Consider the following 26,659-nt stretch of genomic DNA (forward strand, 5'->3'; position numbering starts at 1 on the left):
GCCCTCAAACACTTTGGAATTTTTTTAAACCAGGGTTTGGGTTTGAAATTGATATTTCAAACTCAAGTTAGGATTTCAAAGTAGGGCTTTAAACTAGGATTAGGGTTTCAAAGCAGGGTTTTAAACTAGTGTTAGGGTTTCAAACGGGTTGTAAACTATGGCTAGGGTTTCAAAGTTGGGTTTTAAAGTCGCATTAGGGTTTCAAATTAATTAAAGTTTAAGATGTGGGGTTTTATCTGGTTAAATAAAGGTATAATAAGATATGAGTTAGTGTTTGAAATTAGGGTTATAAACTAGGATTGTGGTTTCAAAGTAGGGTTTCTAACTTGGGTTTGTTTTTTTGTTTTTACCAGAGGCATACAGAGGGTGGCATCCCCCCAGTGACCACAATTTCTCAGGGCATGTCCATTGCCGGTTGTATATTTTATGGCATGTTAAAAGGTCACGTTGAAAGGGCATCTTGCTGGACTCGATGGGCATGAAGTTATTTCTGTCCGCACTGTACAACCCAAATAAATGTATGATCGTCTCATATTTACACAACAAATTGACGAATAACTACTTTTAAAATCAGGGGCCAGTGAAAGCTGTTTGTTCAAATAACTATCACATTTATTTGGAAAATTGATTGGTAACAAGCTTATAATATCACATTTTTGTAAAGGGACAATTTGCTGATAAATGTAATATTCTGACCTTTCAGTTTTTATCTCCTTATAAAGGGAACCAGTTGAACGGTGGATGCCTTTTTATTTCTAATCATTTACTTTCAATAAAGGGTCCAAATAAAACACAACAAATCTCATTGAAAATGGAGGCCAAATGAAGCCCATGTTTAATAATTCCCAAAAGATTTGATCAGAAAACACGATTGTTTCAAGCACAATCTGCATATTGAGGCTAACATTTAATTTCATCATGACAACTTTGCAGAACAAAAGTTCTCACCTATAAAATACTGAGCAATGTTAACATCCTGCGAAACGCATCTTAAAATTCATACATTTGGATTTGACGACTCGTTCATTAAAAAGAAAACTTTTAAATTAATTTAAAAACAAGAGGTAAGACTCTGATCTGGAAGCTACATTAAATTAGTTCTAACCACTTTACTAGTCATTGATACAGGCCGAGTTGAGCTTACATCTGTGAACAGTTTTCTCCTTGGATGGACAGATTGTGATTTCAATACTATATCGTGATGACGGGTTTGAATGAATATTAAAATGCACACACTTGGAGCAGATGATTAAAAACGGAGACTTTTGCTCAATTCCAATAAACAAGACAATTGATAAAAAGGTACAACGTAGCAATCAAATTGCAAAGGCATAATATGATGTGGGGCTGTATAGTTCCAGGACTGGTGTCACCAAAGGTCCTATGATGTTTGCTTCATTCAGTGCCTAAGGAGACAACATGCCCTGAGCATCCAACAGTTCCTGGCCAAGATGACAATGGCCATGCTTAAGCAACCTGAATTCAAAACATCTTTAGTGACACCATCCTGTAACTTTTTTTCTGACATATTTCATATGACAATAATAAACAGTATCGATCTCAATTCATCCGACTAGTGTGATTTATCCTAAAAGAATCATGTCAACATTCCCCCAAGTGACTGTCAGGTAGAAAATGAGCTGCGTTGTCTGCATCTTGAAACTTGAGGGAGCAGCTCAGGTGTAGTAGCGCTACAACCAACTGAATATATAAACAGATGGCAATATGCTTGTTCTCCAGCACAAAACAAGTCAGGCAGAAAAGATAGCATCTATATTCCATTTCCTATCAAGGCTTTGATCCATTCGAAACAGAACCAGAGCTACTGTACTTTTGCATTTTTTAGTGTTTTGTACGACACGGCGACCATGACACGAGGGAGGAAGAATGACAAGTGGAAAAATGTGTCACCTGTAAAAAAAACTGCCCGACAACAACAGAAACGGATTTAATCATGTCCATTTCCACTATGCAGTGCGCACAGAGGAGTCATACTGTTTGTGGGCACGTCGGCACCTTTTAAGCCATAGAGTTCTTGCTTCTTGACATAAATGTTCGTAGAAAGTATTGAGTGGAATCCTTTCACTCAAAGTGTAGGGCTGTGTAAAAGATGATCCACACCACCTGCGAGGACAAACAATAAGGGGCATTAATAATTGAGTCGAGTCCAATAATGTTGACACAAACACACAAGCAGAAGAACTGCCACCTCTCTATAATTAAGATATTTTGTTATGTAATATACTTCATGTAAGGTATATTCAGTAGGAATGCAACCACCTAAACTCCATCTGATCTAATATATATATATATATTTCACTTAATAAATAATGCTGATTATAATACAATCAAGTTCAAATCAAGGTTATAATAAAATAACACATAGAAAAATTGTAAAAATATTTTTAACTAAATAAAATAGAAACCGAACAAATTACGTTATAAGCTAAGGCTGCTCGATTATGAAGAAAATATTAACTCATTCACTGCTATAGACGTCAAAAATTAATTTGAACTATTTCTATTAGTTTAAAAATTTTCCCACTTTTGTTAAGAGTATGAAAACCTAGAATTTGTTTTTGTACATTTAGAACAGATATAACATTTGTGATTAATCGTGAGTTAACTAATGAAGTCATGCGATTAACTACGATTACAAATTTTAATCGCCTGATGCCCCAAATTTTTATTAACCTTTTCTTTTCTTTTTTTTTAACAAAAAATTTTTGTTAAATTTTTTTAAATCTTTTTTTTTTTTAAGATAAGATTATTAAAAATTAGGAGCGCCAGGCGATTACAATTTGTAATCGTAATTAATCGCATGACTGAAACTTGTGATTAATCATGAGTTAACTCGTGATTAATCACAAATTTTATATCTGTTCTAATACAACTTAAAAAAATTATAGGTTTTCATACTCTTGTTAACAAGAGTGGTAAAAATGTTAAACTAATAGAAATAACGTCTATAGCCGTCAATGGCAGTGAATGAGTTAATCACGATTATTTTGGTAATACTTTAAATCACAATTAGGACAATCATTTATTTTTTGGTACAAAACAAGAACATGTTTGAATGTAAAAATTATTGAGACAAATACATTTCTTTGAAACAATAATTATGCAAGTTCCTTTTGGATTAAACAAAATACATTAAATTAGTTATTTTAACATTTTAAAAAAAAGGTGCAAATCTATAAATGTAAACAATTCAAAAATAGTATTAATAATCTTACTATTATGCTGATTTTGTAATTGTGGAGTGTAATCATTTAAATTGAATTTTGATTAATTATACAGCCCTATTCTAAATTTATAAAACTAAAATTATTTATTTTTATCTTGCACTCGACAAATACTATGTAGTATACACAGAATTTAATAAATGAATAAATAAAACGAATACTAAAACTACAAAAAAAAAACTAAAATGAAGTATTCATATAAAAAAACTAATACTAAAACTACTAAAAACTCAAATAAAACAAAGCATTCATGTTAAAACTAATAAAACTAATACTAAAACGAAGATTTTTTTTTTTTAAATAAAAACTAACAAACCTTCTCTAAAAACGAATTAAAACTAACTGATGTCCAAAAACTCAACAGAAACCTGTTAAGATTGTCTTTTTTGCGCATCATGAAATATTCTCCCACCAGAAACAGCGCAAAAGATGTCATGAAGCCTTCTTTGGTGAGCTCCCACGTTCCACCGTACTCTTCCTCGTCAATCTGCTGAAAGCTGCTGAAGTACACGTAGAGGACGCCAGCGTTGATGATGCAGAAACTAATGAGGCAAAAACATGGTGTGAAGATTAGCCTGTTCAACTGATGAAATGTGAAGAAGAGCCAGGCTGAAAAAACGCTTACATGGCTATTCCCAGAAATCCTTTCAGCGGGGCCACCCCCCAGATGACACCAAGGATCACTGCAATTATTTGCCGGAGCCAGTAAATCACATCTAAAAACTCATCCTGCAACAATATCACACACAAAAAAAAGAAGAATTAAGTGTAATGGTGCACTTTCAGTTAAATCCCCACAGCACATTACAAAGCCCCAGTTTTTTAAATTCTCATTGGACCAGTTAAATTACTTTTGTTGTTGAGTTGAAGTGGTTCGCAAATTAACTTATGTATCAAATTTTTTTTATTTCCATTGGTTTGAAATCCTGCAGCTTGCCACTTAACTGGAACACGTAAGAGGGAGCTCATGCCACCTGTACTCTCCTTTGCCTTTGAGAGTTCATTTTAATATTCTATTTTAATATTTGCCGAAAGGCAAAGCTCTCGATTTACCGGTCGATCTATGTTCCTACCCTCACCTATGGTCACGAGCTGTGGATCATGACCGAAAGAACAAGATCCCGGATACAAGCGGCCAAAATGATTTTTCTTCCGCAGGGTTGCCGGGCTCTCCCTTAGAGATAGGGTGAGAAGTACGGTCATCCGGGAGGGACTCAGCGCGTAGCCACTACTCCTCCGCGTTGAGAGGAACCAGTTGAGGTGGCTCGGGCATCTGGTTCGGATGCCTCCTGGACACCTCCCTGGGGAGGTGTTCCGGGCATGTCCTACCGGCGGGAGGCCCCGGGGACGACCCAGGGCACGCTGGAGAGACTACGTCTCTCGGCTGGCCTGGGAACGCGCCTCGGGATCCCGTCGGAGGAGCTGGCTGAAGTGGCTGGGGAGAGGGAAGTCTGGGCTTCCCTGCTAAAGCTGTTGCCCCCGAGACCCGACCCCGGATAAGCGGAATTGAAGACGGAATGATGCATTTTCAGTTAAATCCCCACAGCACATTACAATGCCCACGTTTTTTTAAATTCTCCCTGGACCAGTTAAATTACTTTTTGATTCTTGGAGTTGAAGTGGTTCGCAAATTAATTTTATGTATCAAATTAATTTATTTCCATTGGTTTGAAATCCTGCAGCTTGCCACTTAACTGCAACACGTAAGAGGGAGCTCATACCACCTGTACGCTCCTTTGCGAGTTCATTTTAATATTCTTCTGTGCATTTTCAAATATCAGAAAAGTCTCGTCCCACCTTACCTCGCTGAGCTGCTTTATCCAGACACTCCTGTTGACCAGCTGATCATGGATGGAGGTCCCAAGTCTAGATCCCCGTCAGTCCATTTTTAAAACCCCTTCTTTTTTCTTTTTTTCCTCAGCTTTTAACACAACGTGTTTTTTTTATTGATTTTAAAAGTGCTCCATAAGTAACAATGAATTGAGTTACATTGCATCACCACAATATTTACAGGAGCTTTCCTGTTTACTTATTTGCTGCACATTAGATTGCTACTTCATTATGCATGTCGTCACTTCTGTCATTTCATTAAAAGATTTGAACGCTCCATCTTGGTTTCGTTTTATGTTAGAGTTGCAAACTACTAACTGGAAACTTTCTTTAGTTAATGCAAATCTATGTCTGCATGCATCAAATTCAAAACTGCTCATTTAGACTGGCCAATGTAAGTACATTATTATTATTTTTTTTAACATAGCCGCAAGATCATGTTATCCGCCTCTGCTGCAATGCACAACAAAGCAGGTGTTTTTGAGCAAAACAAAACCTGACAACAAGCCGGGTCATATTTGAAAAGCGCTGCTGACTGACCTTCTCTTCCCAAACTGCATTACCGTTGAACGCTTTGCTCCATGTGGACTGTTTGACACCCCCATTCAGCAGATGACTTTCTTCTTTCCGCTTTAAGCTGCTCGTCATTCTTTCCTGCTTCTTTCCGCCAAGCGCGTCGAAAAAACAAAATGACAAACTAAAGGCACGTAAAAGTAAATGGAAGTATCGGACGCCGAATAAATAGAATCCGCGTTGTGCCTTATAGCAAGGTATTAACACTTAGTACAAGTCGCTGATCTGACAGATCTCAGATGCTAGCCTCAAAAGGGCGACTACGCATGCGCAATGTAGTTTGACCCGACCACAGTTAGCCAATCAGAAAGTGCGACGTCCCTGCGTTTCTGTTGCCAGAAAGGTCAAGAAAATCCACAGCGACACCAAGTGGTCATTACATGTAAACGTGTGCCAGTCCCAAGAACGCGCTCGGTTAGTTTTGAGAAACACCAACCTACTCAAAAAATATCATTTTAGCGCACGACTAATCCGTTACTGGAGAAAGGTAACAGGCGCAACGATGATGAGTAAATTATTTAATTGTGTATTTATTCATTTATTTATTTAAGCTTTATTTATCCAGTTGAGGCAATTGAGAACAGATTCTCATTTGCAACGCCAACCGAAGACAGTAAAACAAATAGGCAAAATAGAAGCAAATACAATAACAACAAACTGTACAATGTGATATAGTCAAAATTTTCACAATATATTGTAGTTTAGAATCCTAAATTAAAACCAAAACCATAGTTTACAACCATACTTTGAAAGCCTAACCCTACTTTAAAAACCTTATTTGAAACCCGAACCCTAGTTTGAAACATTAACTCAGAGTTAAAACCCAGATCTGGGATTCTATCTCGAGTGTAAAACCCTCAATTAGAAACCCTAACCCTATTTTAAAACCATACCATGAAACCCTAACTCTAGTTTAAAACCATTTTAAAGCACCAATCCAAGTTTAAAACCCCAATTTGAAACCCTATTCCAACTATAAACCCTCATTTGAAACCCTGATTTCACTAACCTGTTTAAACCCCCAATTTGAAACGTGAATCCAAGTTTAAACCCTAATTTCAAACCTCAACCTGTTTCAAACTCTAACACAAGTTTGACACCCTACCTTGATGCTACTTTTTGAATATTATTTACTGTATTATTATTATTACCCTTGTATTTTTTTATGCTGTCTTTTTTTTTATTTAACACTTAACTCATTTTATTATTTTGAATGTAATGCCACCTTGTTTGAAGTTCAAGTAAAGTCCAAGTGTGCTTTTGGAGGTTTACTCTTTTTTTTTTCTTTTTACATATCCTGTAATGCAATTTCTTATCACTCAAATATTATGAACAAAACACATTCAAATTGTTAAATGGCCAATTACTGACATGTTTTATTGGGTTAAAATAAAATATAATATAGAATCCAAATTGTCTGGTAATGCCCATCACTATTTTGTGTGATGTGATGAAATATGCCTTAAGTACCTGGTATTTCACAAGTTATACTACAATACAAACATTTCTTTATTTTTAAGTGAGCATGTGTGATGCTTAATGATGTGCCGGTATATCATCCCATCAGTTGGAAAATGAAAATAAGCAAATATTAGAATTTCATTAGCCTGTGTTTGCCGAATGAATTGGCAAATGGTCTATTTGGATAAGTGATGAGTTGAAGACTGAAGACTTGGTACCTTTCCACCAAACAAGACACAAGTTTCTACACCAATGTAAGATCAATCCAGACTACATTAACAGCTAAGCAAAAAACTGAGGGTAACAAGTGCCAAACTTCCATAATATTTATAAGAAGGTTAACTTGCAAATGCGATACCTCAATGTTAAACATTCTGGCAGGTTCATTTGGTGCTCTTGCAGGCGTTGTTCCAGATTGCTCCATGCAAATATCATACCGCCCCTGACAAACACCCAAAACATGTTCCCAGTTTGCATCCTTGTCAAAGTGCTTGTGTTTTTACCTCACTACAGTATTTTCACGCATTGGTGTATTTGGTTTTCTAGGCCAGTGGTTCTCAAAGTGTCCCAGAGACCCCAGGGGTCGACAAGTGCCACAATATCTTTTTTTGAGTCATTTGAGAGAGTGAGTGAGTGAGAGAGAGAGAGAGAATAAACAGCATCATTTTAGGAGAATAAAGGTGTAATTGGGAATTCAGTTGTCGAAATATGACTTCCGCTCTTTGTTATATGTTGACTTATGTATCATTTTATCCTGTCATAATACATGTTTATTTTTGTACTAGTTTTTTTTCTTAAAAAATATTACTTTATTCTTATTACAACTTTTTGTGGTCCTTTTACTGTGTCACCTAGAAGGGACAATAATAATAATAAAGTTGCCACCAGACCAGATGGCATTACTCCTAACTTGGCCTGTTTGTTATGGCTCGGACGGCTTTAACTCATCCAAAATGTGACGCTAGGTAACAAGTGCTCTGCTTCATTTGTTCATAAATGAAAGGAAAAAAAGTAAACCGTATAATTGGGTTTCACTCATCCTTGACAGGAATTCAAACCAGAAATCCACTTTAAAAGTGTGCAACCTGACAAAGGGACAAGAGTTGAGTACTCATACTGGTATCGGTCTGAAAAGAGTGCTTCTTGAAAATACATTTAAAAAATATTTTTGTTTAATCTTGCACACAAGTACAACACACATTTGTAAAAAAAAAAAATATATATATATATATATATATATAGAAAATAAATACTAAATCTAATAAAAATTAACAAACCAGCTATGAAAACTAATTAAAATAAACTTAAAATAAAAACTAGCTAAAACGAAAATTCCAAAACTTGTAAAGCTGGAGAGAGCAAGAGCAATGAAACAAAAGTACTAAATTACGACACAAGCAGTATAAAAAATAAACGAGACTAAGTGCAATTTCTGCTGAATTCTAATAGCTGAATCCTTATGAAGTAAATTTAAAGATAAATTATGTGAAAATTACAAAGTATTAATCGTAGTTGAAAGATAAATTAATAAAAAGAACACTTGAATTTTTGAAGGAAGTTGAAATTTATATGGACAACTTTTATCTAAAATTCATTTAGATGGAAAAGTGGAACTAATGATATCCAATGGAAAAATGCACACACACACACAAAAAAAAAATCACTCAATAGCGCCAACTAGGTATGCAGTATCTTCCATTCATTTAGATGGGAAACTGGAACTATGATAGTCATGTAAGCACTTAACATAATTGCCAGGGACACATTTTCAACGAACAGTCGGAGGTGGGATTTTAACCCGCAACCTCCTGATTACTGGACAATGCATTTTACCAAGTGTGCCACTGAGCAGTATCAGAGCTGGCAATGATGGTCAGTTGTATGTATGGACATGGGCATGAAAAGTTCAGTGTCAGTCCCATTAAAAATGAATGGAGAAAAGTTGATATTGTACGTTAAATTGTGCCAATACTGTTAAGTAATGTAGAATCAGACGATAAATACCCCGGAATGCATAGAGTATCAAGTGATGGTTTACTACCAAGTTTGATGGCGGGCTGCAAATGGTCCCCAGGCCGTAGTTTGGACACCAGTGGTTCAGTGAAACCAAAACTTTAGTTTTGCTTGATTAAAAGCAAATAAAATGTGTAACTTCTTAGTTTTGGCCTGCCGACTGAAACAAAGAACGACTAGCGATTCAACTGGGCCTGTGTCTTTAAGAGAGGTCACCTGGGGCGACAGGTGTGTTAACGGCGTTTTTAGCCGGACAGTCTGCGGTAGAACAATGCCGGCGTGTTGGACCCCGTCCCGCCCGATGTTTGGGGTTCGAATGTAGGCGGGAGCTCCCTTTTGCTCACTGCACGGGGCTCTTCGCCTCTTCACGCTCTCACGCCAACTCCACCGTCAGTGACGTATGCGTCACGTGTTCGCCTCTTCCCTCTCTACGTCCGCCGTATTTTCCTTCCCTCCATTGGCTGCGCTCACACTGGAACCAGTCGAAATAAAACAACAAGCCCGAACCGAAGCGGGGTCGCGGGCGCGAGCGACCGGGGCTTCAGGCGTCTTGACAACCGGCCGATGGACGGAGCAGCTTCCACCTTGAAGTTACCATCAATGAGGCGCAGACCTCCCGTCGGCGTACTGGTTCCGCTCAGCTGCTACCATTGAAAACTTTTTTTTTTTTTGGGCTTGTTTTGTTCGCCACAGCGACGTGCGCCGACAACGTGAGGTGAGTGTCGTTTCGTTTCCTGGTCTGCATTCCGAACGGGGCCGGTTCAGCCTTCGCCCAACTTCGCGTCCACCTTCACCGGCCAGCTGCACCGTACGTCGCCTGCTTAAAATGGCGACAGCCGACTGGGGGGTGGAGTGGGTTGTTCGAAGACTGGGGACTTGTCTTTTTTTTTCTTCCCCACTCTGGGCTGCGAGTACGAAGGTTCGGACGCGTATTATTGTCATGTGCACGAAGTTGGGACTCACTCCGCCTGCAAGTTGAGCGGAAGGAAGATGTACACGCACCGTAATGGCAAATGTGTGATGACGATGACGTTCGCATTCGGCAGCAGCTCCAATTTTATCAAGTCAATTTTGAATAAATACAAAATATTACTCGTGCAACTTGGGAACACTTGAATATTCGTGTGTAATTTCAAATAGATTTTCTTATACAATTGTTGAATGTGACATGAATAAAAGTGTCCCATTTAATGGCACTCAGTAAAAGTTCTACAAATAGGCCACCAAGCTTTGCTTTAGACTTTGTGTGTGTTTTTTAAAAATATGTCCTTATAAACACCCTCCAAAAAATACTATGATAGGCTAACCAACTATTATAACCAACATCACAATGCATATACACACACAAAAAAACCCGGCATAAGTTGTGTTTGTATAAATTATACTCATATTTATTATTAAGCTACTGTGATATACACAAACATTAACCGTGTTGCGCTTAAATATAATTTCCCCATGACTTCACACTGCGTTTTGTTGTGCTGCTTAAAGCAACACTAAGGATCTTTCAGTTTATGTTGATTAGGGCAGCGCCATATGGACAAAAGTGGTAATGTTATGCCTGAAGGAAGACCACATTTCCCATGAGGACAAGCGCATTACGTCGTTTTTGAGCTCACGCCAGTCAAATTGACTTCCGTCTTTGTAACGAATGGGTAAAGGAGGAAGTGACGTATGCCATAAAGCAGTCAGCACATTTGTAGTTTTTTGTGTGGCAGTGTTTCTACCATCCTCCTCAAAGTTGTTTGGTACCAGTAAAAAGGACACAGAACCCCCTCAGGCCATGGCAAATGTTTCATTAATCTAGCTGTAAGTTTCATCAGAAAAGTTATGAACATCTTTTATTAAGGTTGAAAAGTTCCTTAGTGCTACTTTAATGAGTTTTGTTTGAATAAAGAATCTTCCTGATCTCAAACACCAACACGGTGGGTAAACAAGTACAAGTCACAGGATTAAAAATGATAGCCAGAAGAAGAAAATTAACTACGTAATGACTTTAATAAAATGTATTGCACGTAAAAGTGAAACAAAACATGTACATTATTGTTTAAAAATAGCACGTTAAAAGTTAAATAAATCTTCTTCTTTTTTTAAGTAAAATGTGATGTATATGAATTTAAAAATATACTGGATAAAAAAAATAGCTACAAGTTTCACTGTAACAGGTTTGATTGTATTTCATGCTTAAAATGTAATTTAATTTGCATTTAATTCAGTGATTATTTTGCGTACCACTAGAGAACGCTGGTATAAGAGTAGTGGTACTGCTAAATCACTTTTAGAATCATTGCCCAGTAGTGTACAATTCTTTAGTGTACTATGAAAAATAGTTCTACTTTTCCAATTAGAATGACACGCATGGTTGCCCTTTTAAAATATTTTGCAAATAGACTGCTAGTGTTCCTTTTAGCCTTCATCCTTTACTTCCTATTAAACATGTTTTTATAATATTAAATATATTTCCCTATGCAATTGCTAAGTGCACTATGAATAAAACTGTTCCAGTTTTCTAATTAGAATGACACGCCTGGTGGCCCCTTTTAAATGTTATGCAAATATAATTTTTAAATGATTGGGGGGTTTTTTAACCATCATTTGCAATGAAATGTTTAACATCAAGCATCTTGATTGTTGATTGTGATACCCAATAGTCAACAATGAGTTGGCGCATGCTGGCATGGTGATGAATCATATCGTGTTGTCATGGCTGTGTGACTCTGGCGGATTTGAGAGTTCACCCACGGTGACATTAAGGCCTATGACTCAATAGTGAAGTCCGGCTGTACTCCTGTGAAGGCCAAAACCGTCAACAACACAGATGCATCTCAATCTCGTAGTGTTTTGTTTAGCCGGCACTCCATCAAATACCGACAACTTGACTCTTCACATTTTCTGTCCGAGGTTAGGATTTCACCTCGTAGAGGAGGAACGAATGAGATATTTCTGTAACCATTTGAATTATTTGAATTGTATCTTCAGTCTTCACTCAAGGCTCCTACGAGGAAGTCATTTCAGCGTACGAGCCGTTCGGTGACGTCACGCTCCCCTCCCTACTGTCATGCCGACAATGTATTCGCATATTCCTACCAAGTTGTCAACCAGCTCGGCGTCAACCGCTCGGCGACAGCCTTTTTAGTCTTGGCGAAAGCGCGCTGATTCACTCCCACATCCGGCGCTAGCAGGTTTGGGTCAGCGGCGGCCGCCTGCGTTCTGCTCGGCTGGCGAGCAGCTTGTGATGTCAGCCATTTTAGGTTGGGCAGCACAGAGCGTGACGCGACGCCATTTTTCCTCTCTCTCCTTCTCTCTGTCTGTGGCTCTCTATTCAGCAGCCCAGTTCTGCATGCCCCGGCAGAGGCCACAGCAATGCAGCCCTTTGCAACCCACACAGCCATCTGCTCTGTGACCTGAAAATCGCTCATGGCCCGGTCGGAAACTGATATGAAGTGTTCCACTGTTGCCAATGTTGAACCGGAGTCACGGGCGAATAAAGCAAATCTCTGAGACTTTTGAATGATGGCAAAGGAGCAATTGAACAAAACCCTTAAGTTGGTGGCGTTAAACTTTTTTGTTTTTAAACCTGTGGTGCTGCAGGCAAGCCTAAAGATAGACAGAAACTTTATTCATCCCTTAAGGGAAGAGAGCAAGAAGTAACCACGGTCAATGTCTGGAAGGGCACTCAGGCATGTATGTGGTCAACAGGAAGAGTCCGCATCATCTCTGGCCGATAACTTTCCGTGGCAACCGCACCTATCTGGGAATCTAAAATAAGAGCAGTCCAAGGATACTCCAAATGCCGCGTCAAACAAACTTAGATAGGCACAGTGAACGTGCATGTGAGGCCACACATTTTGTGTTCCTGAACTGCCGGTGGTGCTAGTGGTTGGGGTGAAGGGGTAGGAGGTGGTTGCCATGGGGATAGTAACACACCAGTGGCGCTGCCGACCTGTCTCCCTTGGCCAAGCATGAGAAGGAGGAGGGGGAGGAACACTGGGAAGGAGGGAGGGCCAGAGGGGAAGTGGAGGCGGTGTGTGGGGGGGGGGGGGTGTATCTGTGTGACGTAGGAAAAGCGAGGAAGCTTGAAACCGAGTAAACAAGCAAACGGCGAACATGCATCTCATAAGCGCTGCGTTGTCATCAGCACTGACTGGTATTTTTGTGCCCATGCTACGTAGCCTTCATTTGAGTGAGACTGTGATATTTTGGTCTATACTCTGTGGATCCAGCATCATAGGCCTGCACAAAAGTCAGACCAAGGGATGAAAAGAGGTCATGTTGAATAACAGACATTGAATAACCGTCAGGACAAACACATTTCTTTGTGTCGCCGGCAGGAAAACGAGCCGCCTCGCTACCGCCGTAAACAAGCTTCACATGCGCTCGCAGGCACGCAGGCAGCCACCCCCGCGCCCTACACGCATACGGACGTAAGCACATATGCGCCCTTGCTCACCAACCCCAACCCCCTCCTTAGCTTCACTCTACATCTCACAGGAAACCCACACATGCAAATGCTGACACACAGACACCAACTCGCCATCGCCGCAACATGTGACATAAAATTTGACAGTGTTGAATTCAGACTCTGTGAGTTAACAGGCCGAATAGTTGTGATGTTCATAGCGCAGCAAGCATAGGGCTTTGTTTGCAATGCTCACCTGACTGAGGCCCATAATGCAGTCCCTGATTAGGAAAAACCTTGCAGGACAACTTTGTAGCTCTGTCCATTATTACGGATGGGCGAGTACCAACACCAGGTTTCATATCGGGCCGATACCGATATATGGTTAAGGCAGGGTTGGGCAACTTACATGCTAAATGCATCAATTTGTCATCAGTGCTACTGGGGGGCCAATAGGACCGTGTACTTCCAAACCAGGGGTATGGCAAATTTTGCATATGCATATGAGCAAAATACATGCTCTTAATATATTTCATTTTTGATAATACATACAGGGAGTCATCGAGTTACGACATACTCGACCAACGACGTTTCGACTTTACAACGCTCGTGCCTCGTCTGTAGCACCTTCTTTTTCATTAATTTCCCACAGTAATCACGCCATTCAAAAATTATTTAAAGCTCCAGCAACGGGCGTCCATCGAGCAGGTCGGCTCGCCATCAGGCCCATCACATTTCCGTGTTTACGTTTCCATTGACTCCGCTTTGCCGTCCGTCAGCAATGAATGTCCCCGCGGAAACACGAAATATTGGTTCCGGCATCTTCCGGGTGGCGCAAATATATATTTTTAAATTACTGTACAAAGTCTTTTGATGTAAATATCGACTTTAACTGTGAAATCCGACTTAGTAGGAACGGAACTCGAGGACTCCCTGTATTTGAAAGATCCACTATCCTAACCAGACAACAAAGGGTTTGAAGCATACAACAAAATAACCAGTTTGTTTTTGTTTTCTATTTTTGTTCTTTTTTTCTCTCAATATTATTTAATATTTTGTAGTTTCCTTGGAATGTCCCCCCCCTCCCCCCGCTTTTCGTTCAATACATATACAGCAGGGGTGTTAAAAAAAATTTGATTCGGCAATATGTCGCGATCTTACAGTGCACAATTCTCGAATCGATTCTATATGCGGCCGAATCGATTTTTTTTTTTTTATGGAAATATTCAACAAAACGTCTTAGGGTTAGGGTTCACACTAAGCATGGAAGAATGTTCTATTAATGGAACATTTAGCCTTAATATTTTATTTCAGTGCTGTTTAAACATGAAACAGACTGCAACCTGTTTGTTAATTTTTATAAGCCTGAAGTTTCAGATACATTTTCATACAAATCTTACAGTGTACATGTACAAGTTTACCGATAAGTATTTTCTAAATTTGAGTAAACAAAAGAAGGAAAAAATCACAATAATCAATTTATAGATTTATAGATTTATTTAATCGGGATTAATCGGCATCGAATCGTGACCTATGAATCGTGATACGGATTGAATCGCCAGGTATAACGCAATTCACACCCCTAATATACAGTATTGTATGTTAATCAGCGGTTTTGATGGGTATTTTTGAGGGGGGGTATTGTAAAATTTCAGTTTTTGTCCAATGACTGAGGGGCTTCTTGGTTTGGAACATTCCAGTCTGAGCAAGCACGGCGAGGAGGGAAAGGGTGTGTGGGGGTGGGGGTGGGGGTGGGGGTGTGAGGTGGCGAAGTGGGGTGGAGCACTGCATGACTGTAGTTTGGAGCAAGAGGGGGCGTCGAAGAGCGGGGGTTGGCAGGGTGCGGCGGTTGGAAGGGGGGGCCGGGGTATCGGGTCAGGAAAATTCCTCTCGGCGCTTCCTCTACGACAGTTAACACCCCAAAGCGGTTCCCCTTCCCCCAACGCCTCACCCGACACAGCCGCGTAATGGATGACTGAGACTGTCCACCCAGAAGCCTTTGTTTCGGTCACGTGACCAGGCCGCCTTGGCAGCGCGCGGTGCCCCCTGATGCAGAATTGAATGGCAGAGGAGTAGGAGGGGTGCACAACAGCCCAAGATGAGGGTAGTGACTCTCCCCGGGGGTGCTCCAAGAAACAAGGGGCATCACGTTCCTTCAACAGTAACAAATCTCAGTTAACCCCTCATGTTCCGCACTAATGGCTAGTCATGGGGGAAGAAAATATCAGGTTCTTATCAAGTGGAAGCCAATCAAATTCCTCACTCATCTCAAATGGTGCGAACCAAAGTTTTTGCATTTCAATGGAAAGAACTGATGTTGGCGTATTTGGTGCGTGAAGGGTTTAGCTTCCCTGTGGAGTTAACGTTGACTTGTGTCTGAAACTAACATACCATGAACTTTCGCTTGCTATAAACTTTTTGGGTGTTTACTTTGTGGGTACAAGCAAGAGAAGGAAAGCCTTGACGGTGTTTGGAAAAGGGCAGGTTTGTGACGTGGCCAGCAGTTGTGCCTTGCGTAATAAGGGGCAGGACTTTGACAGGCTTTTGAATTTACCAGTTCAACTGGTGAGCCAGTCACGTTTGTCAGCTTTGGTCACTTTGTGTGTCAGGTGCCACGTCCATGCCCCAAAACCATTTTCTGGTCCTCAATTGCTAGTCCCCCTTTGTCGGAGGTGGGCAGTCCCAAGTGAATTTAAGCAAATAACATTTTGGATGAATTGTACTTGTCAAAGTACTTTTTACTTTGAGTATTTTTTCCAAGAATAAAAGTGCTGTTGAGAAAGGAGAGACTATACACCTTAGCCAGTTGCCTAAGATGGAAAAAAAGGATTTTGAGACAGTTTGAGATTGTTGGCTTTAGATAAGGCGCCCAGGAGGCCCCAGTCAGCAGGGTGGTATGTACAAGGGCCACTGGGCCCAGACACCATAACTTCACTTTTCTTTTTGATGTAATCCAAGAAGTTCAGTGTCATCCAAGCCTTTATTTCCTACAAACGGTCTAATTGAGAAAGCGTCCTTTTTGCTTAGCAGGACATAAATCTGACTATTTGACTCAGAAGCCATCAAGAGGTTAATCACCAGTCACTCAGTTCTTGAGTATGTTTTTTTTGCCCACTGAATACTAACCCTTACTCAAGTAATTATTTTGAAGACTATGATTTACTTTACTTGAGTCATATTATTCAAACGTGACATCACTCTTAGAAGAATTCTCGGCTACTCTACCCACCTCTGCTCTCTGCGCCGCCTGAGGGGGGGAGTGAGGGAAGGCGGGATGGTGAAACTCCTTCCCAGGAAGCCTCACCATTTTGCTTGGAGACGTAGGAAAATGTTCACTCATTTGTAGCAACAAAAACAACACCAAGCTGACGGGCCTTCCCAACGACAAGCAGACCTGTAATGCGATGTGTTCGTCTCAATATATGTCAAGGTGTGCAAAGGCTCGTTTTTTTTTCTTTCTAAATGCACTCACGCTCTGTCGTGGGGGGGTGGAGGGGTCATGATGGAGGGGAAGTGAGACATAGCGGCGCGGGGGACGGGGAGGGGAAAGGAGGGGGTCAGACAGGAGCACTCCCAAAAAGGGTTTGGTGAAAAAGCAGAGTGGGTTTGAAAAACCCTCATTAATGGCATAAAGGATGCCTTGTAATCATATTTTGGGTTTTGTTTAGTTTTAGCGTGGAGAAAGCTATCGCATTTTAATTGCTGGTATCATCCTCTCGCTTTTACTCAAGTTGCTCGTGTAGTTTTGTTTCATTGTAAGTAACCACCAAATGTTTTATTATGTCCACATTTCCCCCCCAGGCCACCATGAAAGCTCCAAGTGGACGTATGGACTTGCTGTGCACACTCCCTCCCTCCACGGCTTGCCTATAGGCTGCCAGCAACCACCCATCCTCCCCATCAACACCCCACTCGCAGTTATTTGAGCGACGCTCCCCACCGTGTGGCCACAACATGGCCAGCAAGAGGAAGTCCACCATCCCCTGTATGATCCCCAGCAAGATCATACCCCACTTTGAGGACTTCGAAGCGGACATTCCGGTTCTTCAGCGGCAAACTCCCATTTCTGGGGGCGGGGGCAGGCACAGCCCGCCAGATATGGCCGACGCTCCCAAACTGGAGGCAGCAGACCCCGTCATAGACGATGCAGGGAACTACATCTGCAAGCCTTGCAACTTTGAAACCTACGACCTTAACTTGTTCTTAGACCACGTGTACGCCGGGCACCCGGAATTTCGTTCGGACCCGAGCTTCCTCTGTGTGAACTGCGGCTTTTCGGCGCTTAAATTTGAAGGCCTGGCTCTTCATAATGCCAGGATTCACCCCAGCACCTTTAACTGCCCTCTACAGCTGAGAAGGAGGGATAGGAGGGCGGTGGTGGAGCAAACAATAGTAACTGGCCCAGATGAAGGCAAAGATAACGAGATTTCCATCAGCAAGACCCCAATCATGAAGATGCTCAAGGGCAAATCGGAGCTCAAACGGATTGTAATGTCCCAGCCTTCCTTGGATGCACACTCCTTTTCTGGCTGCAAGGAGCCTGAGAAAAAGGAGACTGTTACAATCACCCAAGTCGCTCACCTGCCCACGGCTGTCCACAACGGACTAACCAAGGTCACGCTTCCCTCAGCCATTCAGATCGTCAATGGCTCTGGTGCTTTACCGGTGCTTAAGACCCCCATCACACAGGTAGGTTGATTCCTTGGTGGGTCATTTCATGCCAAATTACCCAATGGGTTAAACCAAGCACATTTTGATTTGAATGAAACTTGGTGTACTTGTTGATGGTGATGGCTTAAAGCAAAATCTCAAATTTTAGGTCAGGCAGGGCTTTGGGAGCTACGGCCTGCTGAATTTTTAAATTTTAGGCAAAAAGGGGTGTGGTCGTCCTCCTTTGAACGCTTATCTCATGGGTCAATATTCACAAGACATCTCTGAAACTTTTTGTATATTGTAGAAAACGTGAGAGATTACATTTCATAATTTTTTTTATTAAAAGGTCCGTGTAATCCACAAGGTCAACTAAAAACAAAAGGTCAAAAGGTTACTAAAATATGCAGCAATCTTCAAAATGATTTGCAGGTTTGGAATCCTTTTTGATTTTTCTTCCCAACAATACCTGTTTCATGAAGATTGACCCACAAGTTAATGAGATAAGGGTACAAAGGAAGGTGGCCACATCCCTTTTGCCTAAAATGTCAGAATTCGGTGGGCTGTACCTCCCAAACCCCTGCTCCGATTGAACAAAAATTCAAGATTTTGTGTTGTAAGATTACTATCTACAAGTACACCGAATTTCATTAAAATCAAAATCTGCTTGGTTAAAAATATTCCGATTTTTGCAGTGATCTGGCATGGAATAAGCCTGCTTTGTTTTACTTACTGGCTTACGAAATCCAATGTAGATTTGCAACTAAGGATTTAATTTCCATCGCTTTATTCCAAAACAGGGCATTAATTCAAAGTACCATTGCAGAAAATTATTTAAGATTCAGTAACTGGTTTGGGCCATAACATTCAAAAAATTGGGAAAATGTTGGTCACTGTTTTCGAAAGTAAAAGTCAGATATTTGCAATTGTCAGAGGTGGCAATTTGGCAAATCCAGATTCAGAAAGTAAAAACCTTGCAACCGTTTAGTTTTAGCCACAGGTGCTTCTACTCAACTGGTAGGTAAACGAGTTCTGTTAAGGGTTTTTACTTTCTGGTCTTGGATTTGCCACTTTTTGTAATTATCTTATTTCAATTAAACACAAAGATAACCAATCTTTTTTCCTTGAGGACTACAGATATCTGAGAATATTTAGTGGTTAGTGGCTGAAATTGCGAGGATTCGGACAGTTTTAAGTTAAACAAGGTTTCAAAACTATCAGTTGTCTTTTAAAATAGTTGCAGATTTATTGTTGCACCTCTAATCCAATGTATGTATAGGTGGTGTCTGTTCAGAACAAAAGCCTGCACCAGTCCTCTTCGACCGCAGTTTCCACTGATGCCTCATCTTCCAAGAATCTTCCCAAAGTAATTCTTGTTTCAATTCTAGCTCAGCCAACATGGACGCTTGTCAGCATGTAAAGTTCTTCTTCTCCTTCCCAACTATTCCCATCCAGGTGATGATTCCTCTGAGTAGCATCCCCACATACAATGCTTCCATGGATTCCTCTTCCTTTTTGAAGACCTCCTTCAGCAAATTCCCCTATCCCACAAAGGCGGAGCTCTGCTACCTGACCGTGGTCACCAAGTTCCCAGAAGAGCAGATCAAGATCTGGTTCACGGCGCAGCGACTCAAACAAGGCATCAGCTGGTCTCCGGAGGAGATCGAGGAGTCCAGGAGGAAAATGTTCAACACCATCATCCAAACCGCATCCACCGGCGCACACAACCAGCGGCAGACTCCCGCGCCTCACACGATCACAGTCCTGGGGGCCACTGGGATCCCTCAAATCTTGCAGGGCTCTCTTGTTAGCCACGGGGGCGTCCTCGTCACACAACCCGTGATGACCAACGGCATACAGGTCAACGGTACCCCCGTGGCGCTGGCTGTCACGCCCAAGCCCCAGGCAGCGGCTCGACCCATGATGCAGGCCCGACCCGCCGCGGCACCGGCGGCCGACAAGGGCATGATGGTGGGCTCGGTGGCCAGCAGCAGTACGGGAAGCAATGTGATTGGCAGCAGTAAGAGTAGTAGGAGTGGGAGTGGGGGAAGGGCCGTCAGCAATGTCATTAGTAGCAGCAGTCAAGCTAGTGTCATTAACCTCACTCTGGGAGGCAACAATCACGGCAATGCAAAGGTGAGTAGTGTGAAAAGCCACACTGCTGCTCATGGCAAGAGCAAAAGCGATGTCGGTAAAAGTACAAACCTCCCCAAAGTCAGCACAGACGAGAAACATTCAAATAGCAGCAGCAGCACAACTGACAACAACGGACAAAAGAGCAACGACACGGGCGTCAGCGGGAACAAAAACGACGCCACCAGCGCCGCTGCGGATGACGCGGACCTGAGCACGAGCAACTCCAAAATGGAGGACGCCTCCTCCCCTTCCTCCAAATCGTCGTCGCCGTCTCCCGTGGCCGGCGTCTCTCTGAGCTCCCGTGGTATCAACGCCTTCCTGGACCCTGGCTTTTGCAAGGGCAAAAAGTCCCAGGAGCAGCTTGGCACTCTCAAAGACAGTTTTGTGAGCAACGCCTACCCCAACCAGGAGGAGGTGGATCGCCTCATCTCACTGACGGGACTCACGGTGCGCGAAGTCCGCAAGTGGTTCAGCGATCGACGCTACCACCTTCGCAACCTCAAGGGCCCGCGCGCGCCAAACAAGTCGTCAGCAGGGAGCGGCGAGGGCAGCCCCGGACCCATTGACCTGTCCGAAAATAGCGGCGGCAATTCTGACGCCAAAACGCCACAGCACACTTCTGCTCCTCTGAGCCCGGCGTCAACGCCCACGCCCACATCTCCCTCTACGCCCTCGCGCAGACTGCCCAGATCGCCTTCTCCGGATTTCACACTCGTTCGCTACAAGGAGCGAGAACCTCACCAGGTGAGCGCTTGGCCACAAAAACAAAAAAACTAACAAAAAATCTTTGTATCCCAGGAAAACAGTACTGTAGAGAGACTGATACCTGTATGTATTTTTCTCTGGAAAAAAACAAACAAACAAAAAAACGCTTCATCGTCCAACAAGTAAAAAATTCAGTTTGATCAAAAATACTAAGTGGTAAACACTAATAGGCCTATAGTGCTTTTTCTTCATCATATATTTACAAAGCCATCTTTACTTACGGTATCTCATTCAAACATAGAGCTTAGCCTACACTAGCCCGTTAAAGCAGGGTAACAATCCACGGAAAGGTTTTCCTTTACTCGTCAAAATAACTTACTTTAACCTCCAGGATCCCGCGCCGTAGCCTGCTTAATGGCAGAACAAATGATGTTGTTTTCTCTTTGGTCCCATTTAAATCTATCCCTGTTGTGTTGTACAAGCCTGTAGCCGCGTCGTATCTAACGCTAAGCTACAAGTAGTTCGTCTTTGTAGTCGAGGGTGCACAAATAGCATTATTTTATTTGTATTTAACCATTATTTAACCAGGTAAAATGTTTGAGAACTAATTCTCATTTACAAACATGACCTGGACAAGAAGCCCAAACAGAGCACACAAATAAAACAACAAAGCACAACATGATTATAAAAAAGAGGAGATGGGCACTTATGCTTATATTAACAAGAACAGGTGTCAACTACAATTTCCTTAATCTTGTTTTTAAACAAAGAAGAGATGAGTCTGAGTTTGTTCTTTAGGGTGTTCCAATCATTTGCTGCTGCGAATCGAAAGAAAGTACGGCCAAATGTAGGGTTTTTGGAGGGGTAAACTTAATAAACTAACTATACCTGGTACTGTAAGTATTCTGAGCAAAATGAAGAAATGAGGACAGATAGGATGGTGTCATGCCAAGAAAAGTTTTATAAATAAAGACAAACCAGTGATGAAGCCGCCGTGTTTTAAGAGATGGCCAGCCCAAGCAATGGTGAGTCTGAAATCGGATAGCTGAATGATAAAGAGTGTCCAGTTTTTTAAGGGTGGAGTTTGGTGCTATTCTGTAAATAAGGTCTCCTAGTCAAGAATAGGCAACAATTTCATCTTCACTAGCAAGCACTTTGTGGCATGAGTGAATGAGGCTTTCTTGCTAAAAAAGGAAAGATAATCTGGCTTCAACCTTAGCTTGCAGTTTACTGATGTGTGTGGCAAATGGCAGTGATGAATAAATAAATATTTATAAGAAGTGACAAATTCTAAATTTCATCCATCAGCACAAGTAATAGTAGGATGACTGATTACTTGCTTAAGGCTGAATGAAATACACTTAGTCTTAGCAGTGTTGAGGCGAAGATGGATCTTATGGAAGGCCTGCTCCACAGAGGTAAGGCTAAGCTGGAGACAGGACGCTGCAATTTCGAATGAAGGTCCAACCAAATACAGGATTGTGTCATCAGCATAGAGATGAATCCGGGAATTCCCAACAGTTTTGGCTATGTCATTGGTGTAGATGGAGAAAAGGGTTGGGCCCAGAATGGAGCCTTGTGGCACACCTTTAGAGACTGCCAATGGCTCAGAAATAACATTTTCAGCCTTCACCTGTTGGACTCGGTCAGAAAGGTAGCTGGCAAACCACTCGCAACAGCCACTGGACAGGCCGATACCGGAAAGCCTTCCCGGCAAAATAGTGTGATTGACTAAATCAAAGGCCATTGCGAGGTCAACAAAGGTGGCAATACAGACCTGTTTATTCTGCTTCTGATTGGTGATTGGAGGGGATAAGAGTGCTTGGGGGGGAGAAGCACCACCATTAATCAGATTCATAATCGTGTTGTCCAAACTGTTGTCGCAATCTTCACCTCCTGTCATGTGTATTCACAAAATGGCTGACCTCAATCCTGAAATGGTGCATAGCTGCCATCTACTGGCATTTGTGCGTCACTTAAGTTGTTTCCAAGCTTGAAATTCACAGTGAAGCAGCATCAGACTCCTCCCGCACTCATCCTCGTTGAAAAACATTATTTTTGCTTGATTTTGTTAAGATCAAAGCGCTGGAGGCCAGCTTCGCTCAGGCCGCCGAACCGTCAGGAGAAGAAGTGGACCGACTGCGAAGTGAGACCAAGATGACTCGAAGGGAGATCCACACCTGGTTCACTGAAAGGAGGAAGAAGGCGGCGGCGGCTGAAAGACTGAAAGAGGAGGCGGCGCAAGCATCGGCCGGCGGGACGGAAGCCGACGCGGAGGAAGGACTGAACGAGGAAGCTTCCGGCGAACTCAAAGTCAACCCGATTAAGATCAATCTAAAGATGCTGAAGGTGACCGAGGCCAACGGCAAACCGGAGGACGAGGTGGCGGAAGGGAGCGCCCAATCCGGCGCATCTACCACCCCTGCGCCGATGCCCGGCGCCAAAGCGGCCGTTCTGCGAGGTAAGAAGACGGCGGATCAACTGCACCTGCTCAAGCGAGTGTATGCGCGAACGCAGTGGCCCAGCCCCGCTCAGTACGATGAGCTCCTCTCGGGCACGGGGCTGCCCCGGCCCGACGTGGTGCGCTGGTTCGGGGACTGTCGCTACATGCAGAAGAACAGCCAGCTCAAGTGGCTGGAGGCTTACCAGAACACGGCCCTGGACGAGGAACTCGACCAGGGCAACGAACGCTTCCTCCAGGCGCACCTCGACGGCTGCGGCGGTCAGGAAGAGTTGCAGGTACTGACCACAAACGCGTCAACGCAATGGGTCAAAGTTCGTTGAAGTCCCTGTCAAGTGAAAATAAATCTTGAGAAAAGTGTGCATAATCAATGTTTAAAAAAAATACATAAATCACAAAGTATATCAAATGAGGCTTCAAAATCATGGCCGCTGAATGTTTGAAAAACACCCCGTTAGAAAATAGCCGCCATCTTTGTTATTTTTTCTTTAAAAAAAACAAAAAAAATACATTCACGGGTTTCTCGGGCAGGGTTTAAAAATATCAAATAATCAATATCGAATCAATTTTCCTTTTCGAGCCTGATATTGATTCATAAAACCATGAATTGATTATTTTATTAATTTTTTATTAAGAAAATATAATTTTAAAGGCTTAGCTTGTTTGTATATTAGTGTTTTCTTGACATTTACGGTTCAATATTTTCCTACATTTATGAAAGCCCTGATTTATTGCACTTTAAGACAACTTAGAATATTTTTAATTTATAATTATTGAATTAGAATTGTGAAAATACTTTCATCTCATCCTTACTGATGCCAATGTTTGTGTAACACTTAAGTGATTAATTTATAACACGAAATCATTTAACCAGTTACTTCCTCCGCAAAAAATAATTTGGAATTTAATATTTGTGGATTTTTTTTTTATCATGTCCTTGATATTTAAGAAGACCTAATGTTCCATAATTAATCAATATCGTTTTGAATCAAAATCGAATCAAACTGACCTCTTGTGAATCGAAATTGAATAGAAATTAGAATCGATACTTAGCCCTACAAGTTTCTACCTCAAGTTGCATTCAAGTGAGGAATTTGTTTTTTTGTGCAAATGTCCATTGAAATGAGCAGCACTTGAACACCGGTCTTTCCGACTGCAGTTACAGGAACTGGCAAAGGCGACCGGTTTGACAACAGATCTGGTGAGACACTGGTTCGCCACCAGGGCATCTGTGCCTCGACCGGAGCGAGCGTCTGCGCTGGAACCCGCGGCGGGCGCAGCAGCAGCCGCTGAGCCGCCGCCGTCAGGCTCCTCCCCCGTGGAGCCGCACCCGAGAGGAAGCAAGGAGAAAATTGAGCAGTCGCTGTGTGGCCAAGCAGGGGAGGGCGACACGCACAAGACTACAAAAGGTAATTTGTTCGTCTTGAAATTTAATTTGAGAGTGTAGTTACGATCTAATGGTATACCCCCCCCCCCCTCGGTTTGACTCACTACAGGAGCAGATTGACAAATGTGACTGGATGACAGGAGGGGAACCAGGAGAACCGAAAACGAACCCCATGTCCCCCCCCACCCCCCAATAGTGGATGTGACCTCAACTGCTTTGTGAGATGGACACAAAAAACCTCAGGCTAGGCACTCCACCCCCACCCTTGTTTTGTTTTTCGTCATGGCCCTTCCAATATCCAGCTGTGCGCCATGTTCCTTATCGGCCATTCAAGTAATAGTGGAGGAAAATGTAATGTAGAATAAGAACTTTAAGTTTGCTTTGTTGCTGGCTGCGTTTCCTGAAGCCTTAAAAGTAAAAAAAAATAATAATAATAAAAAATTGCCAGGCTGGACTCTTCATAGTGTCTTAGGACAAATGAAGCAGAGGGTTTTCAGATATTGCGTTCATTTGTACATTGTGTATAAAAGTATAAAGGAAGGGATGCGTTCATCCTCACAAGTCAACAACACAATGACAGGTGATGGAGTTTTGTTTGTATATCGTAGCATCAAGTGCTCCTTGACGTGTAAAACAGTTATTTTTATGGAGCATTTACATGATGTACTGTAAAACAGAACTTTTCCAGGGTTCCCTACTTAGATGAAATGTATCATTTTTACAGGTGTGTTTGCAGAATAAACTGAATGTCATCAAACGTTTCCTCACTCAAACTTCTTGTTTACACTTGACTTGATGTTGGTAAACATGATTATCACCAGTGTTGTGAAAAAATAATTTCCGACATGAACGCAAAGTTGATTCACACATTTTTCAATGAGCTCCTCACAGTTTTATTCACTTCCCATTATGGCCTATAACCTGCAGTCAAACTTGGCCACTGGTGCGAAGACGGACAAACATGACTGTCAGTTTTACTTGACGCTTGTTGGAGAAATCTCAAATAATTTGTGCACTTTACAAAGCCAAATAGCATATTAGTTGTACATCGTTGCCGTATCATCCGAGTGCAAAATACCTTGCTCAAGAGCCCTCCACGGGGCCTCGCAGATTAATGCTTCTGAAGTGTGCTACTTATGAACACAACTAAATGGAAGCGAGAAGTTGTTCTGAGAATTGTTTCTATGAGAAAAAAATGATTGCCTATAAAGCTGAGTCCATTTGGATATTTTTTTTTAACAGTTGTATTTTACATAAGTATTCTAATTTAAGGATAGATTTGGAAACATGAGTTTCTATTTGATAATTTTACAGTAATTCCAAGATTTTACTCAAGTAAATATCTGTTACATGCTTTGAAGAAAAAAGTAAAGCAGAAGTAGAAAAATGTGATTAATCGCTGCAGTTAACTCATTCACTGCCATTGACGGCTATAAACGTCCAAAATTCAGTTTAAAAAAAATAAATCCACTTTTGTTAATAGTATGAAAACCTAGATTTTTTTTTATTGTACATTTAGAACAAATACGCAATTTGTGATTAATCGTGAGTTAACTAGTGAAGTCATGCGATTAATTACGATTAAAAATTTTAATTGCCTGACGCCCCGAATTTTTCATAATCTTTTCTTTTTTTTATTCATTCACTGCCATGGACGGCTATAAACGTCAAAAATTAATTTTAACTATTTCTATTTAACATTTGTTCCCACTTTTGTTAAGAGTACGAAAACATTAAAAAAAATTATTGTACATTTAGAACAGATGTGAAATTTGTTATTAATCGCGAGTTAACTGGTG

The 26,659-nt window shown here is 41.6% G+C and overlaps 2 protein-coding genes across 3 annotated transcripts; one reads left to right on the forward strand and one right to left on the reverse strand.

Moving 5' to 3' along the window:
• Positions 1-802: 802 nt before the first annotated feature.
• Positions 803-10,048, reverse strand: rab5if (RAB5 interacting factor). Of its 2 annotated transcripts, none has more exons than XM_086069592.1 (4): positions 5,616-10,048; positions 3,871-3,974; positions 3,614-3,787; positions 803-2,124 (listed from the first exon to the last, which is right to left on the reverse strand). In XM_086069592.1, the coding sequence occupies exons 1-4, from the start codon at positions 5,721-5,723 to the stop codon at positions 1,968-1,970; spliced, it is 543 nt and encodes a 180-aa protein (XP_085925718.1). In that variant the 5' UTR covers positions 5,724-10,048; the 3' UTR covers positions 803-1,967. The 2 variants fall into 2 exon arrangements, with proteins under 2 accessions (XP_085925718.1, XP_085925719.1); XM_086069593.1 differs by having other exon boundaries at positions 3,658-3,787; positions 5,616-5,973.
• On the forward strand, positions 9,377-25,621 carry zhx3b (zinc fingers and homeoboxes 3b). The gene is made up of 7 exons (XM_086069591.1): positions 9,377-9,837; positions 17,323-18,210; positions 19,451-19,537; positions 19,627-21,051; positions 23,089-23,751; positions 24,633-24,882; positions 24,970-25,621. The coding sequence occupies exons 2-7, from the start codon at positions 17,476-17,478 to the stop codon at positions 24,978-24,980; spliced, it is 3,171 nt and encodes a 1,056-aa protein (XP_085925717.1). The 5' UTR covers positions 9,377-9,837; positions 17,323-17,475; the 3' UTR covers positions 24,981-25,621.
• Positions 25,622-26,659: the final 1,038 nt, after the last annotated feature.

Source organism: Leptonotus elevatus, chromosome 2 (assembly GCF_054856555.1).
Source record: "Leptonotus elevatus isolate MCC_2025b chromosome 2, RoL_Lele_1.0, whole genome shotgun sequence".
Lineage (NCBI taxonomy): Eukaryota > Metazoa > Chordata > Actinopteri > Syngnathiformes > Syngnathidae > Leptonotus > Leptonotus elevatus.